Source organism: Stigmatopora argus, chromosome 7, assembly GCF_051989625.1.
Source record: "Stigmatopora argus isolate UIUO_Sarg chromosome 7, RoL_Sarg_1.0, whole genome shotgun sequence".
Lineage (NCBI taxonomy): Eukaryota > Metazoa > Chordata > Actinopteri > Syngnathiformes > Syngnathidae > Stigmatopora > Stigmatopora argus.
The window spans coordinates 10,448,577-10,462,861 of NC_135393.1; the positions used below are offsets into that span (position 1 = coordinate 10,448,577).

Below are 14,285 nucleotides of genomic sequence, written 5' to 3' on the forward strand. Positions count from 1 at the left end.
ATTCAGAAGTTACTCAGAAAGTTGAATGATAGCCTGTGGGCCTTTATGTATGTGTGCGCGTGCACGTTTGCATGACTGTGTTTATCAGAGAGGACCTTTTCAGTAAATGTCATTTATATATCAGTCTTATCTCCAAGCCGTCTTACACCATTATCAATGCAGTGCCCTGGAGGACTACACTTATATCTTATATTGATGCAGCACAGATTGTGAATTTATGTCTATGCATATAATCATCATTTGTGTATTTTTGTGTATGCGGGAGTGTGTGTGCATGCATGCTGGGTGCGCGTGTGTGATGAAGGGCGGCATTAACTACAGCTCGGGCAGCGTGTCATTGAGCTCATTCAGATTCTTCGCTGCATCTGTGTAACCCCAATGCTTGTCCAACCAATGGCAGAGCAAGGGATGACGAGGTTGCTATGGTTACAAGGAAAGGGAAAGTGAGAAAGTTGCTGCTGAATCTCACTTTTTAGGGATGTTGTCTTTGGTTTCTAAAGTTTTTTTCAGTTCTCATAATAAAGGTCATTAATGGCTTTGTGGAAGGCTTTGAAATTATATCAACAATAACTAAAAAACAGATGCTAAGAAACAAAAGCAGACTGCTTCCCACATACTTGCCAGGACCTTCATCCTACCATCCATTTTGTGATTTAGCTAAATTAAATATTGAAGTGATGGCAGCCTTTCTGTTTAAAAATATTTGTATGTATTTATTAAAAAAAAAAGGTAGAATCTCTGGCTAAAAATGTTTCTGGTGACATGACCTATGGTGTGACTTGCTACCAAACTGCCTGAAACAGATAGTTTATCCTTTTTTAAATAGTTTGTTAAAACTATAGGCTTCGTTGATCACTGCATGTGTCACCACACAGTGATACTGTACATATTTCAAATGAATAGAACAGCTGGTCCAGGCTCATGGGTAACGTATATAAAACAGAGTACCTCAGCAACAGCCTCATCTATCAAGGGATGGTAGCAGGTGCTCACAGGGATTTTGCACTCAACGGATAGTGAATAACAACACCCGAGTTATTCCACAACAACTAAAATCCCCTTTGGAACATTCAGGCACTCATGATCAGTATCAGCACACTATAGGTTATTTCATGCGTTGAAAGAAGGATGGACATGATATGTCAATTATTTTAATGACATAACAGTTCATTTATGTCATTTTGTCCACACTATTACTAAACTTAAACAATTGCCTGCTTCCCCTTTTGGCAAAAACAAACAAACAAAAAACAAAGCCAGGTCAAACAAATCCAAACAAACCATATCAGTAGTAGAAAACCAATGCACTGCAGTTCTATTTTTTTTTTTTATAGTCGAGCAGATGTTTCATCAGCCAAGAGGGCATTATTAGATCAACTCATTTAAAAATCAAGAGAGTGAAAACCAGCAGCCAAATAAGATCTGGGGCAGATCAGTCATTATTTCTCTCTTTGGGATGGATGACACGTTTCCTCTTTAAGCACTGAGAAAATGGACTTTTGCATTGAATCCGAATCCAGATAGTATAATTATGCATCAGCTTTTTTGAATAAGATTCTGTAAATCCATGAAATTGCCCTGAAAGTCCACAAAGGATGATAAAGTATTTTGTTCTTTTATGTTGTGTCTTTTTTGCAACGAAAATATGAGAATGTGTCCTAACATTTGTACCCATATTTTACATTGTCCACTTTTTTAATCTTATAATCCGTCATCTTCCTATTCGTGTAGCAATTAAAATGAGTTCTGATGTATGTTACAGCCTCTAGCCGTGCACCCATCCCGATGGCAGTTGTGCGACGGGAGCTGTCCTGTGAATCCTATCCTATCGAACTCCGCTGCCCGGGGACGGATGTCATCATGATCGAGAGTGCCAACTATGGCCGCACAGACGACAAAATATGTGACTCGGACCCGGCGCAGATGGAGAACACTCGATGCTATTTGCCTGATGCTTACAAGATCATGTCGCTCAGGTCAGTGGGGGTTTGAAATTATTCCTGAATACGGTCAGTGTTGTGGAAAGTCTATTTGTAAACAACTTAACGCAGCAACAGTGCCATTTGCTAAAATAATCCCCTGTTATGTCTTATTACAGTATTTTTCTTACTCAAGAAAGGTCTATACACATTTTGTAAATCAAAATACTGATGGTCTGCTTCCATTCCAGTGGAAAAAAAGACCAGTATTATTTTACAAGATTTATCACACAACTAACTTATAACCCTTGGTTTTCTTCATTTTTTTTGTAGATAAATATTTGCTAGGGAGCATAATCCATGAAGGTAACACTTTTGTTGTGATATTCAGGGATTGTATTATACTCAGGGGTGTCCACATTTTTTTCTGTGAGGGCCTCTTTAAAAAAAATCAAAGGATGCGAAGGCCAACATGAAGTCCTTCCACTTTCATTTGTTAATGAGGATTGGAATTGGGTAAAAGAAATATCCATTTTTTTTAAAGATTAAATGTAATTTGACCATGGACTGCATGTATTTTAATTACAATAAAAAAATTAATCGCTCATATATTTGATAACACTACTGAAATAAACTTTCCAGAACAAAGAGGAAAAAAATGAATGATGCAGAAAATCACAACCAAAATAGCTTTTCATCATATGGGATTAATATTATTTTGCATGACAGTTTTCCTCATGTCGCTGCCAGTCGAAATAAATGCTTACTTAAATGTTTGTTTTTTAAAAAACAGGATACATATAAACACAGATGTGTGTCTGCCATTTGATATGAGGGGGAAAAGTGAGCATGTTGTCAACTGCTTATTTCATATGCATCCTCTTAAAGTATCAGTGTCATACTCTGCACTTCCCAAATACTAACTAACTGTTCCGATGATGACAGCAAGCAAATACAACATTCAAATGTCATAACACGGCAACACTCCTATCCCACCCTTATAATGACAGATAAAAGGAAAAATCTCAAATACTGTAGAAGCCATAGCAAATCATACTCTTATACACAACCTCATCTAAATATCCCATTATCTTTGGAATCATTACCTTTCTTAGGTTAACAGTTTTCTGGGTGTATTCTATCAAATTCAGTAAAGTAACACACGTGATGAGGACGTCACCATTTATTTCGTAAAATATTTTTGGACAGGTCTCATGTTGTTAAGACTAAAATGACCTACGTCTGTGCATATTCATAGGATAAATTATTTGAATCCTGGTGCGTACCTTGGCACATGTGCTCCTATAATGGTGTGACATTTATAGTAAATGCAAGTAAAAGGATATAACTTTTCGATGTGCCTCACTTGATGGTAAATGAATTAGAAAAAAATGACAAAATAAAATAAAGACACAAAATCATAATTGTGCATTAAGAACTGCATTGCAAATCTAGATGAGAAGTAACTGGAACATTATAATGGAACAAAAAGCAATGCTCTGTGAAATGAGGATGTCCAGACAGAACTAATTCATGATGTCACCATGAGTAACTTCATTTTCTCACATCAGTCCCATTATATTTACTTGTGCTTCTTTCACAAAAAAATGAAATGAAATTAACAAAAACCCAAACACATACTATATCTCTATCAAATCAACTGTATTTTTCACATATCAGTGGACTGATTGCGATTGCTTGGCCTGCCTTCTTCTTACCACTTGATTGGGCAGATGCTCCTTCTAAGGCTACTTTTCAGCCTGCGCTTACTATACATAATTTATGTAGAATAGACCCATGCATATACCCCATACAACTTTCACTGCCCAGGGGTAATGCCAGACCTAAAGCTCCAATTAGCAAAGTCAGTGGCTAATCTAAATCTTGTTTGAAGTATGTTAGACCAACAAAGGTTAAGCACATATAGTATAATATATTAATTCCTGTTTTGTATGTGTATTTGAATATAATGACGTGACAAGGATTATCCGATAATGTATATAGTTCATTGCAATCTCATTGTACATCTCTATTGACGTTGAAACTCAACTGTATGATATAATCAGGGCATGTTTTGCCAGCCCAATGCATCCTCTCTATCACATCCTTGCTTTGTTTCCTCTTCCAACTCACCAAGGCCAAATGGCCGGTGTGTGTATTTTATCTGCATGTGTTGTTTGCGTGTACATTGGGGTGTGTGTGTGTGTATCTACAAGGGGGGGTTTACTACATAATTGGTGTTGATATCAAAGCCTCATATCTCCAGAGGGTCTCACAAGACTTTGTTGGCAACCCTGAGAGGGCTTGATATCACAGCATTTCCCAGATAATCTACCCTTTGGGAAATGGTAGGTTGAAGGTTGAAACAAAGCAGTGGCCATGAAAGTTACGCTTATCTGTTTTAAGTGTGGTAGCAGTGTTGTTTTTGTAGGCCCTTTCAATTTCCGTCTTAGTCTTTTGGACCAAAATACGCATTAGTTTCAGTCATATTTTAGTCATTTTAAATGTGTTAGTCTTTGTCTTATAAAAATTCACAGGTTTTAGTCTCAAAATATTAAAGGGTTTTCACATTTTCAAATTAATATTAACAGACAAGTGCATATTTTGATAGTCCAAATATGGGTTAAAACATGTCCTGGGAAATTGAAATTTAAAAAATATTAAAAAAAATCACCAAAGCGCACACTAGCTCAGATATTAGCCTGAACTGGCATCTCCATTTACAGAAAACACGAAGAAAGTACATGTTAAATTTATAATAGACTATTTTCTGAAATAAATTGTTTATTTATGATATTTAAAATGACCTGGTACAACTTAATTTTGAATAGAAATTTACTTAGTGAACTTTCAGGTGCGGATGCTTATTAGTCCTAGTTTGTTGTCCATGGGCACCACACGTTCATTGTATTCCATTGCGATTATATTTAAAATATGACTACATATCCTCCCGCCGTTTCAGACTGCCAAGCCTCACTGCTGCCATTGTTCTCCAGTGACTGGTAAAGGATGGGGAGTGGGGACACAGCACATCATGGGTGTTATGACTAAACACGGCGAGAATGCCAGCTGACTAACTACACATACAACAACCACACATACTACAATAAGCATACAGTCATGCATTGTGAAAATATTAAACCAGCAATCGTCTCATTATGTTAGCGTCATCCAAGACACGTTTGTAGCGCGTTTACTTTTGTGATCGTCATCGTTAACAAAATCAAAACGGTTAGTGACATATTTTGAGTCGCTCAGGGATGCAAACCTTTCAAAAATGATTAAAGATATTTTTTTCTTATAGTATTTTTCTTCTCTCAACTTCAGTTTCTTTGTTTCTAATTATTAAGGATTGGTGTGGGAATTCATGATGGTTAAAGATGTGAAGTTGTTTGGTTGGGTTCACATTAAAGTAACTCCAGGGAGAGTTCTATGGAAGTGTGTGACTGTAGCTTCAGTTCAGTGGTTCACTACAGATGAGTGCTGCAATGTCTTCAAGTGATACTGTTGACATAAAACTAGCCTGGTGGCTTCTCAGGATATGGTTCACAATGTGCCACTTGGCCCTTAGAAATACTTGAGCACGACATGGCCACCTTTCAGCATGCTATGGCTCCCTCAAGATGAGCCACTTGAGGTGCAAAGTGTGGACACGATGGCCAATGTGAAGATACACACCCTACGCACTCTATTTGGTTACCTCCCTCACAGCTCTTGGGTTTGAAAATTGCTTGTGGACTTCAAACAGATTTTGACTCGACAGGCCCACGTCGCCTTCCCACCTTCTGTCACCTTGCTGCCCCCTTCTCTTTCTTCCTCCTACCTCTCTGTATCTGTCTCTTTACTATTTTACCTCAAGCAGTCCCTCTGTGCACAAGTAAAGTTCGACAAAAATAACACTTATGTTAGATCTAAAAAGCACAATCAATTGATATTCAACACGTGGAAACCACTGCTAAGCCAATACAAGGAAAACTTCAATCAATACTCTTATCTGTCTCAGGTTATATTTTACTTCTATTTTTTATTACAAAGTTATGGCCATGTACTAAAAAAAACATGTGACAATGATCTGTATTTTCATCAATGGAATTTTTCAATTACTTTTTGGGAAACAGAGTTGATGCAGGCTTTTTCCCAGTTTTTTGTCTTCCCGTTAGTTATTTAATTTTTTGGTTAAACATTTGTTCTTTCATAATAAATGCAGTATTTCTTTTGAAACTATTCCACATTATGTAATTGAAGTTCATTTAAAGGCTAGCAGCGCTATATGTATGTAAAGTGTCCATTGAAGAAACTCTTTCCAATGATAAAACTGTAACTGAAATTTGTCTGCATCAAAGCAAGCACACAATCATACAAACACTTAAGAGACGCAGCTGTACAGTTGTACAGTAGAGTGTGTAAGCAGCAGATGTTTGACCCTCCTTTCCGGCACTTTATTTGATTTTCAGTAACTAATCTTCTCTACCCACAATGTCTGAACGAAACAACAAGTATAAAACATTCCCAAGAGTTGGATGAGGAAGTTAAGGGCACAGCAGCCACGTGACAAGGGGAGACTGACCAAGCGAATGCGCAAGATATACTATATATATGTACTTATTTCCTTTTTTTTTTAAAGGTATCTGTTTGGATCGTGAGTAGTATCTTTGGACAGTCTGACACATTCAGGCTTAGTCAGAGACACAGAGGGAGCTGAACGGCTTTGACGCTAACATGACCTGCAAAATCAGGTCGGGACACACAATTGCAAATGCACATTCATGCATCAGGTTGACAAAAATCCCTAAAGACAGACTGACTTGCATTTGGTGTTCTAGTTGCTTTGCAGCGAGCATCATCGCCGTCTGACATGTTCCCTGCATTTGAGCTTTGAAGAGGATTTAGGGTTTGAGGAGGCAGGTGGTATTGGATTAAAGAGTGGTGAAAAAAGTGTTTTTTTCTGGGTGGAAGGCACCCAGACACGCTGATGTAGAGAGAATTGCAGGGATGTCAGTAGAGGCGGTGGAATGAGAAGGAAAACTATGTATGTCCTGGGATCAGACAAGGAGGAGGTTGCCATGGTTACCATTTACGAATGGGAGGACTATGGCAGAGCTCTAAAAACTATACTTGGCTATATGCCCACCCGTTAAGTATTTTGCAACCCTGTATTAGATATGGCATTGGAAAAACAATCTGTTAGCAATTGCTGACAAATTACCTCAATTAGAGTGCATCACTCCATATCTCCACAAATTGAATTAGATGCTGACACCATAGTAACTTTGCCTATACTTGTTTTTCCCCACCATTTCATGTCACAGATTTTGTACAGGCATGCATTAATGTCTTCGCTCACTTCATCAGAGTATTTGGGTCATACCAAGTCCATGCAGTTTGTATGTTGTATGACAAAATTAAATGCTCGGAAAAAAGAAGGGTGAATTGGGCAAGAATGAGATTCTCTAGCCAAACATTAATAATGTAACACATTTCAAAGCTGTTTCCCGTTGGGAAAAAACAACATTATTTTACCTGTGGCTTGTCTGACAGGCTGTTCCAAAGCTGACAGAAATGTATTCTGGGACCGCGCAGGAGTGTGTTGGCGTTTCTGAATGTGAGAGATCTGTCATTTCTTTATAAGTACAGCTTGGTGGCACCGGTGGAGGATGCGACGCTTTACTCTTGCCTCTGCAACACATACATGAGCGCGCACACGCACATGCGGTCTCTCTTTTTCATACCACTGCCAATCACAATACCTGCAGTGCTACCTCTGCAATCCTGTTTCCTATTTGGTCCTGTTCGACATGCACTCCATTTGTCCATTTACAAACAACACAACACCACATCAGGGAGGTAATAAAGCAGAAACATGGGAAATAGAGGAGGAGGTCACGCTATGGGTGTAGGAACGAGGGTATGGTCAGCCTAACCACATTTTTATTCCGCGGCAACATCCAGTAAATATCCCGTCTCCTGTCAAATGACTTTCCTCTTGTCCCAAAGGGCCCGAGGATAATCACATTGCACCCCTCTATTTTGTTATTTTTCAGCAACTGCACTCTAGTTTATGTTTTTTCCAACTCCTCTGTCTTCACACGTTAATGTCTCCCTGTGTGAGGACTGTTACTTCATTTGTTTTCAGTGTGTCACAGTACGTGTTTGACTTTAACCTTGGGAGATGGTTTAAGGCCTCACAAAAGAATAAAGTCAATAGTGCATTGATATCCATTTTGTGGCGATCAATTATCTATCCATCTAACATTCTTGTCTCACGACAGACAAAATAGAAAAGTAAACCAGTAGCGTTTGTCCTAATGAGTTACAAATGCATGAATCTCTGGCAAAATTATTTTAACCAATTCCCAAAAGGGGCGGGACTTTGCAAATATTAAACAATTTCGAAAAGATTGTTATATGGATATTGCCAAAGTTATGACACACAACATATTACATTTGAATTACTTTTACTCAATTACTCCCCAAATTAAATTTGAAAAATTGACCTAGAAAACAGGCATAGAAAAATAATTACAAGCAATGAATGCACAGCTTCTTCAGAATATTTCAGCAATAAAACATTTCTTTTTTGCATTTGTACATTCAGTTTCTGCACAAGACTCACTATCATTCCCCTTGCTTAAGTCAAACTCTATTTCTAGTTCTAAACCTCATTTTAAGGTATAGTCGCTACATATTACTGTTTTAATGACACCATATAAACGGGAGTAACAACACAAAGAGCAGACATACAAAGTGTATAAAACAGCAGCCTATAAAGCTTTTGGTAATTCCACCAGTGGAGGGAAACGAATAATGGGTGTTGACTTTTGTTACACGTCTGCCTCCTCAGTCTCGGGAATCCAATACTTCACACTGCCGTTGCCCAGCTCATTATAACATGAACTATTGAGTGTCTATGTTCCAAACATCAGTGAATGGAGAAATCTCTCTGTTATTGTTTTTTTCCCTCCTGTAATTAGTATTTGTGAGTTCAAAAACACATAAGGTTGCTGATAGTGCTGTGGTACTTTGACCTTGGGGGCAGGCAGCATAGGATCACTTCCGCCTGAGTGGCGGTGTGATTGTGGGTACAAATGGTTGTCTGTGTTTGTGCGTGCCATACAGCTGACTGACAACTAATTTAGGGTGTACTCCTCCTTTTGCCCCAAGTCATCTGGGAGAGGCTAAAGAATCCAGTGCCTCTAACAAGGATAAGCAATGTTGAAAATGGATGAAAGAAAAACCCGTAAGCCCTGACTCAACTTACTACTATTTTTGCACCACCATTTGCAAAAGCCCATACAACTTTTCCGTTGTACTTAGGTAGCTAATCAGTCAGAGTTCTAAGTAGGGATGGGCAATGACAAAATTTAAAGATACGATATTTGAATAGGATAAGAATGTCTTCCTGAAGCTTCTGAAGTCCTATTTGACAGCTGTGTTCTTGAAATGGTTAATACTTTTCCATTATTGTTGCTTGTGATTATGATTTGTTCCTGCTGATTTGTTCAATGCGGTGCGTCTTTCCCAATTGCTGGTAGTGTCAGAATATTATAGGGCAGGGGTCGGGAACCTTTTTGACAGGGCAAGCCTTGAACAATTAAAATTTTCAAATTTTATTCATTGAGAGCCATACTTAGAATTTAAAAGAAAACATACATAAAAATGTGTGCGCTTTTTAGTCATTTCACCGCTTTTAAAGTACTAAAGTCTCTGAATTCTCTTGACAACATTACGCTGTCGCTAATCAATGAGTATCAATGTGAGTATGCATGAAAAGTGTAGAAAAAAATCGATTAAAAAAGTGGCACTAGAAGTAGTGTCAAAGCCACAGTGCCGACATGACACTTCCTATTGGTGCGTTCGGGACTTGGCTCTCTTACCAGCGATTTCCATATTTTAAATCACAGGTTGGCGGAGAGCCATATGCACCTATCAAAAGAGCCACATGTGGCTCCTGAGCCATAGGTTCCCTATCCCTGTTGTAGGGGAGACTTTGCAGGAGGAAAAATAAAGCAAAAAATAATAAATACTCAATTCTGTTTTGTTTAGAATGTCCATACAGCTTTGATTTAATTTTGCTATCAGATTCAGACACCACCTTAAACTCATAAGCATTAGAATCTAGCTCTCAATGGTATTATTATACAGTTCTTTATCACATCTCCATTCGAGTATGTGCACCATACATGCACACACAAATATTTATTACATTTTGAATCTGCTCAACAGAAACACATACTTGCACCAAACATGGGCACACTTTCACACACACAGGCACGCTTCATCAGCAGCTCCGTCAGCCTCATCAAATCATTAGTTATCTACATGTAAGGAAGCGAGGCAGAGGCGGATTGAAGGGAGACCTGCCAAACAAAGTGAAAAACATCACAGATGATAATAACAGCAGCACCCATTGCCGAAGCGCGCCTCTGTCTTCGTCTGTCTGCCACAGCTCAGCTTTGTTGCTAGTTTGTTTGTGTGTTGCAGGGAAGAAAGCCAGCAGGCAAGCTTGTATCCAGGCCACTGCCTTGTTTTGATGTGGTCATGCTAATTAGAAAAAGAGGGAGCTTTCTGCCAACACCAGGCAAAGCTTGGGAGAAACAAATGGAGCCATTTCCACTGTTGAAAGAATGTTGCAGAAAGGCGGGATACATGTGTGCACACTAGATTCATCACAAGGGCAAAGCGCTGCTCATGAATATTTGCTGGATGAACACATGAGGAGTTAAGGAGGGAAAGAAGGAAGTGCTGGGGACATAAGGGAGTGTTTTTGGAAATGACTCAGGCAACTGGCTCAGACTGAACTGTGACGTCAGCATAAGCTTGACTAAAGATGGAGGGAAAGAACCGCTAGTAGGGGGTGAAGGGGCTGTGTAGATGATGCTCCCGGGGAGTTTTGCAACGCAAAATATATTAAGGAGGACACAGAGAGGGGCAGAAATAAACTGGGAATAGAAAGTCTTGCATACATATCTGCCTTCAGTACAGAAGCTGCTGCAGTGTGGGTCTCAGACTGATAAACAGACAGATGGAATAAAAGACAAAGACGAGGGAGGGGAGAAGAATAATTTTCTGGCAGGAAGGATAAAGGGCAATAGCAGTGAGAGAAATTGGTTTATGATCTTGGCTTAGACAGCATGTGGAGAAAAGAGAGATGAAGGACGAGATGCGGTTTAAAAATAGAGACGGAAGGAATGATAACGGAGAGAGTGATGAAGCAAGCAAGAAAGATTATGTCAAATCTTTGCTCGATACCCTCTAATTAAAATACCAGTCAGAAATCTTCAGGGTTTTTATGACTCAGCCAGAAAAGTTCGAGGACCTGAGCTGTCAAAAAGTACAAATAAACATGCTCAAATATAGACCGAATGTTCTCTCGGATTGTCCGTTTCAAAGTTATTTGCATCATTTATTCTTTCTGCTCGATAAATGCAGATTGGTGGTCTTGCATGTTGAGTTAAGCAAGTTTAAAGATAATGAATAAAACACTAGAACAGCTTAAATGTTTAAGCCCATACATTTTATCCATCTAAAGTGCTTCGTACATAAGTATATCAGCACTTCGTCTTTAAACTACACCACAAGTACTGACAAGTACTGTATTTCTACATGTTGGTATCAGTCGCATTAATGTATCCTTGCATCCACCCAATGCAATCTTATTTCATGTTTTTTTTGTCAGATAAAAATGTTTTAGGCACATAATTCTGTTGCTCTGTATCATTGAATGATTTACTAATACTTGTTGGAATGGATACTAATATTTGTTAGAATGGATTTTATTTTATTTTATTGCAGACAGCCAGATATATGTATGTCTTTTTTCTATGATAGAAAGTATACTGTGTATCATTTTGCGTTAACATAGCTTGCGGTAATCACTCCCACCGTAACTACAGGAGCATTTGTTCCACCAGCAGATCATTAAATAAGACTTTTTCCCACTTGTGTGCGCCAATCATTCGAGTCCCAGCAGTAAGTATTCTCAGTTAACTGCCAATGTTATCCATCCTCAGTTACCCATGATACCCATCCACACACAACTTGCACTAGTGACAGGTGAACGATGATGAAGGCACCGGGGCAAGAAATTAAAAAGCAGAGATGCGAGACAAAAGGGTGGATGAGGACTGGCGGGTATTGTTATTAGAATATGACAGACATTGCAATAAATAGAGTTTTTGACCTGTTAGAGTGCTACAACGCCAGCAGCGGTCACGAATGGGCACAAATGGGCACAAATCAGACCCTGAATGATTTCTGAATTGTGATACCTGGACAATAGTTCTGTGTGTTCTTTGGGAATATTGAAGTCAAAATTAAATTAGTTTGCATGCATATTTCATTATATGCAAATTACACGATGGTACCATAGCAGAGGAGACTTGAGGCAGGTTTGACATGCTCATTAAAAGTATCTCAATAGCAGGAATCGGAATGTTTTTAATGTAAATGTCGCCTATTTGACAGGTGCACCCAGGGAAAGACTGAGCAACGGAACAGTTGTACTAATTGAAAGAAAATATTCACCAGAGGAAAAATACATATTTTTCCGCCTTAAAATAGGGCTTTATCTTCTTTGTGTCCTAAGTTGTGCACATTTTTCTTTAAAATAGTTTCAATAATTAGTTGCGAGACCAGAATTTCTCATTGATATATATACCGACGATGAAAATACAAACTGTCTACTAATCTTTTTTTGTAGTAACGTCTAGTTTTGTCAAACATTTTAATGCAAATATTTGGACTTGAAAGGTCATATTTGCACCCTCACAGTGTTATATGAATGTAGTGACATAAATACAAGCTTGCAAAACATTTCTCTGGAGACAGAAAATACTGTATAAATATACAAAGTGTGCCCTGCCTGTTGGAACCTGTGTTAACAATTGAGAGCCATAATTACGTTTCTCATGTCAGGGGAGAGAGCCTCCTTGATAATCAGAATTCATTATCTGGACTGTGTCAAAACACTCTTAAAGCCATAAATTATCATTCTAGTTTGCCCATGCAGACAAGGAATCTAAAAATGGGAAACATGTTCACCCTTGCTTTTTTCTCATGTTGACAATTCAAAATGTCCTTCTGAAGAAAAAAAAATCTACACTATAAAGGCCAACGGTTGTGCCCTATGTGTACACACTCAAGCACACAGCAACAGAAGTGTCCTTCAGAGCCACTGTAGACCAACAGGATGATTAGTCTTAGAATCACTTACGACCAGCAAGGCCAATTTTTGTGTCCTGTTGTAAATCTAAATGGTCGTTTGATGCATGGCGTATGTCTGCGGAATGCATAACTATAGTATTATTTGAGTTGGTGCAATATATTGCATTTACACTATGTTAAATTATAAATTATGTGGTTGTTTACATGAGCAGTATGTTTTGGCTTCTTTCTCTAGATGCAACAACCGTACCCAGTGTGCTGTGGTAGCCGGTCCAGATGTTTTCCCAGATCCTTGTCCTGGAACATACAAGTACTTGGAAGTCCAATATGAATGTGTTCCTTACAGTAAGTATGATTTTTCTGTTCTTTTATGTAAAATGCAGATTATCACTTCCAATTGTTGCTTTTGTGTGTATACCCTCAGCAATATTAGGTAAACCTGTGCATGGAAAGCCATCAACAATCGACAACGGTGTATAAATGCACTGTATCCTATTAAAAAAGGTTTAATAATAATTAATAATGTTTAATAACTTTTATGTAGGTACCCTGCGTTCAAATCCAGGTCGGTCCACCTTTGTGGAGTTTGCATGCATGAATGAATAACTAAATTTTCCTACTCTAGGGTAAATTTGCAGTAGGCCAAAATTCAAGTATCAGTGAAATGTACGCCATAAATATTAAAGCCCAAAACCCAGATCAACCACTAATAATTCATGAAAATGTATATTTGTGATGTGCTGAAAGGAAATAATGATGGTCAGTTTCTGGATGGGAAAAGTTGAAGCGAAGGAAGTATGAATAGTCAAATGATGATAGATGACCACATGATCTTTGACCAAGTGATAACAGTTTGGGAGATTATATCAACTATACAGAAACCTTCCTGTGACGTGTGTGAAACATTCTTCTTTTTTCAACACTTTCTTCCAAATCTGGGTTCCAGCTTTGGGCTCAGCAAATGTTTGGGAGTTCAAAGTACAGCCTTGTGGTTTGAAGACATCTATTTGTCCTTGATGTTTCCTGTCACATTTGAGCTTTGAGGGTTTCTCCAACGGCCCAGCTTTAACCACAACTTCTGTTTTAGTTTTATGGACCATTTGTGGAGGGATTCCATCCTTGCATTACTCTCTAGCATAAGAAATTTTAAAAGTAGCTCATACAACCCAGATGTGTTTGATTTTTGCCATATGTCAAAAAAAA

General features: G+C 38.4%; 2 protein-coding genes across 17 annotated transcripts in view; one reads left to right on the forward strand and one right to left on the reverse strand.

The window, feature by feature from the left end:
- Positions 1–14,285, reverse strand: part of LOC144077995 (multiple PDZ domain protein) — a 126,166-nt gene that overhangs the window by 74,739 nt on the left and 37,142 nt on the right. The window lies entirely within an intron of this gene.
- adgrl3.1 (adhesion G protein-coupled receptor L3.1) overlaps positions 1–14,285 on the forward strand; it is a 110,923-nt gene that overhangs the window by 37,273 nt on the left and 59,365 nt on the right. For all 11 annotated transcript variants that reach the window (XM_077606152.1, XM_077606156.1, XM_077606157.1 and 8 more), the window contains 2 exons: positions 1,763–1,976; positions 13,318–13,427. In XM_077606152.1, the coding sequence (XP_077462278.1) occupies positions 1,763–1,976; positions 13,318–13,427 (324 nt within the window). The remainder of the gene's footprint in view (positions 1–1,762; positions 1,977–13,317; positions 13,428–14,285) is intronic.